At 42.0% G+C, this 2,500-nt stretch overlaps 1 protein-coding gene across 2 annotated transcripts in view; it reads right to left on the bottom strand.

Annotated features, from left to right (window-relative positions):
* The window catches only part of LOC121711266 (kinesin-like protein KIF3C), a 21,144-nt gene that overhangs the window by 6,508 nt on the left and 12,136 nt on the right, over positions 1-2,500 (bottom strand). For both annotated transcript variants that reach the window (XM_042094681.1, XM_042094682.1), the window contains one exon: positions 835-951. In XM_042094681.1, the coding sequence (XP_041950615.1) occupies positions 835-951 (117 nt within the window). The remainder of the gene's footprint in view (positions 1-834; positions 952-2,500) is intronic.

Here is a 2,500-nt window from a genome sequence, read left to right as displayed (position 1 = left end):
CCTGCACAGCACTGCTCTCTATTAGTTGATGGAAATAGTTTTCATTATGCATTTAGCGGTCACAAATCGTTTTCGTATGTATTTATGCTTTTTTCCCACAGATATACACAGGAGAGGTGTTAAATGCCTAATGCTGTAGGCAACCAAGCCTGTTTACAATCAAAAACAAAACCACACACAAATCAAGCGTGTGAAAATCATCACCAACAGAACAGTCTCCGAGAGTATTTCACTGGGGTTAACAAGCAGGCACTTTCCTTCATGGGTGTTTTGTTAAATTAGGCCCACAACACCTCCAGAAGGTGTGGAGTGGTATCTGGCATCCCACACCCAACCCCTGGCAACATTTTTGTTAAAATTCACCAGCCACTCAATATTAAAATATTACTTTGTGTCTGAAATCTATCGGCCACTAGTATATTTGACCAGCATTTGGCTGGTGGGGTGTGCTCATTTCCATTCCTGGTTCTCTACCTACAAATACCGACAAATTTGGTCATTCCTCTTTGTTGCTGTGGCCGTTTACGGTTCGATCAGCAACATACAGTAACTAGATAAAACCACAAGCCCTTGACGCAGGCACCCAAAGCAGCTCAAACAACACCACCAACAAAGCCGCCTTCATGAGAAACAAGCAGGGTCTTTAGCACGTGCTTAAAAGTATTACAAAAAATCATTTGTTTGTGTAGATGAGGCTATTTTGTAAAGCTGTTATAACCTGAAACGTCAAATCTCAGACCTCGCTGCATTAGCTGAGTCTTTTTTCCTCAGGGAGATTAAGATTACCAGGTCACACCAAGGGGTCACTGAGTTTGCAGACAAGGCCACACTCACTTTTCTGAAGGAACGAGGGGTTGGAACTTCCATTGGTCCTCCTCGGTGTCGAACACCAGGCGGTTCATGATCTTGTTCTTCTCCTCAGGTGGGATGAAGTTCTCAATAATCAGGTATCTGTGTGCGGACACACACACACACAAACACGCACACACATACACACACACACACACACACACACACACACACACACACACACACACACACACACACACACACACACACACACACACACACACACACAAAAGCAAATAAAAATTGATTAACATAACTGTGTGTATATATGCAGAATATGTGTGTGAATGGATGCATGTGGTAATATGTTTTTGACGTGTGAAAATGTGTCCTATGAATGTGCCAATATATAAGGCCATCCTTGTGAGGATGTGTGTATATTAAAGCTCTATATAAGTTCATGTGGAGGGGTTAAGGCTTTTACATACACAACACATTGGTCACTGCACGTGGAGTGTGTGACGTCACCAAAGCGATATAAGCATTTATATTTGCGCTTGGCAGTGCAACACTAGTCGTCTTCTTCGAGGTGAAGAGAGGCTATCACCACCAACTCTGCACACTGTCAAAGACGCTAAAATTGTAAACAAGACGACCAGCTAACAGTGTCGAGAAAGGTCTGAGCAGTAGAGCTACTTTGGTTGAAAATAAGTCTGTTCATTAGGCCTACCTTTTGCTGGATGTTCTGTACAATGCTTGCAATGTACCTGATAGGGTTATGATCCAGTTCAAGATGAGTAACATGTAGGTTGCTCACGCACAATACATTCCATCTCATACCAACCTCAAGTTTCTTGAGAACTTTTATGATTTTATGAGTTTCTTGAGAACTTTAATCATCCAATTGGAACACATGGAACCGGTTATGTGGTTGCCCTGCAATATTGCTCAATCTGGGCATGCATTGACAATGTCAGAGACTTGTCACAAATATGTACTGCTACCGCTTGACAAGTTCAGTTGTGACTTTTATCAGAGAGTGCATCTCTGATACAGTATTTAGGTTATGAGATGTAACAGGCAGCTCAGCATAGTGGATCTGTTGACTGTTTGCAGGTTATGGCATGTCTCGTAGGCAGAGAAAAGCTGTCAGTGTACTGATGAAGGAATAGATTAAATAGACAGATATAGAAGGTTTGCAAAGTGATATCATGCTCCCTTTAAAGAGTTTTTTTAGTACTTACAAAATACAATATTTTATTTTGATACATGGTGTGGCTAATGTATTTTGTAGTCAATTTTGATAGACTTAAAATTAGGGTATTTGATATTTTATTTTAAAATACATTTTGATGGATTTTGATGGATTTTTTCCCATCCCTGCCAACAGCTAGGCTGGGTGAACCCAGCCTGATCTGACAGTGATTTCTTTTTCGTCCTGGAGCTCATGCTGGAAACCTGGGCATCTTTTTCTGCTGCTTCCGTTACAATTTTGCCGGGACCAATCACAAGCTGGCTTATCCACCTGGCGTGAAACAATGACGTTAGCGGGAGAGCCTGGAGTTTTCGTGTCGCTCTGCAAATGTCACCCGGTTCGTTGGTCAGATTGGTGAATGACTAGCCAATTGCGTACAAAGTCATTTGAACTATGCCTGTTGATGGCTCTTGTGGAGCGGAAAATAAAGAGCGGACTCCCCAGACCAATGTTCAA

Source organism: Alosa sapidissima, chromosome 6 (genome assembly GCF_018492685.1).
Source record: "Alosa sapidissima isolate fAloSap1 chromosome 6, fAloSap1.pri, whole genome shotgun sequence".
NCBI lineage: Eukaryota > Metazoa > Chordata > Actinopteri > Clupeiformes > Clupeidae > Alosa > Alosa sapidissima.
Note: the sequence above shows the minus strand (reverse complement) of the source record. Positions and strands in the feature narration are given on the sequence as shown.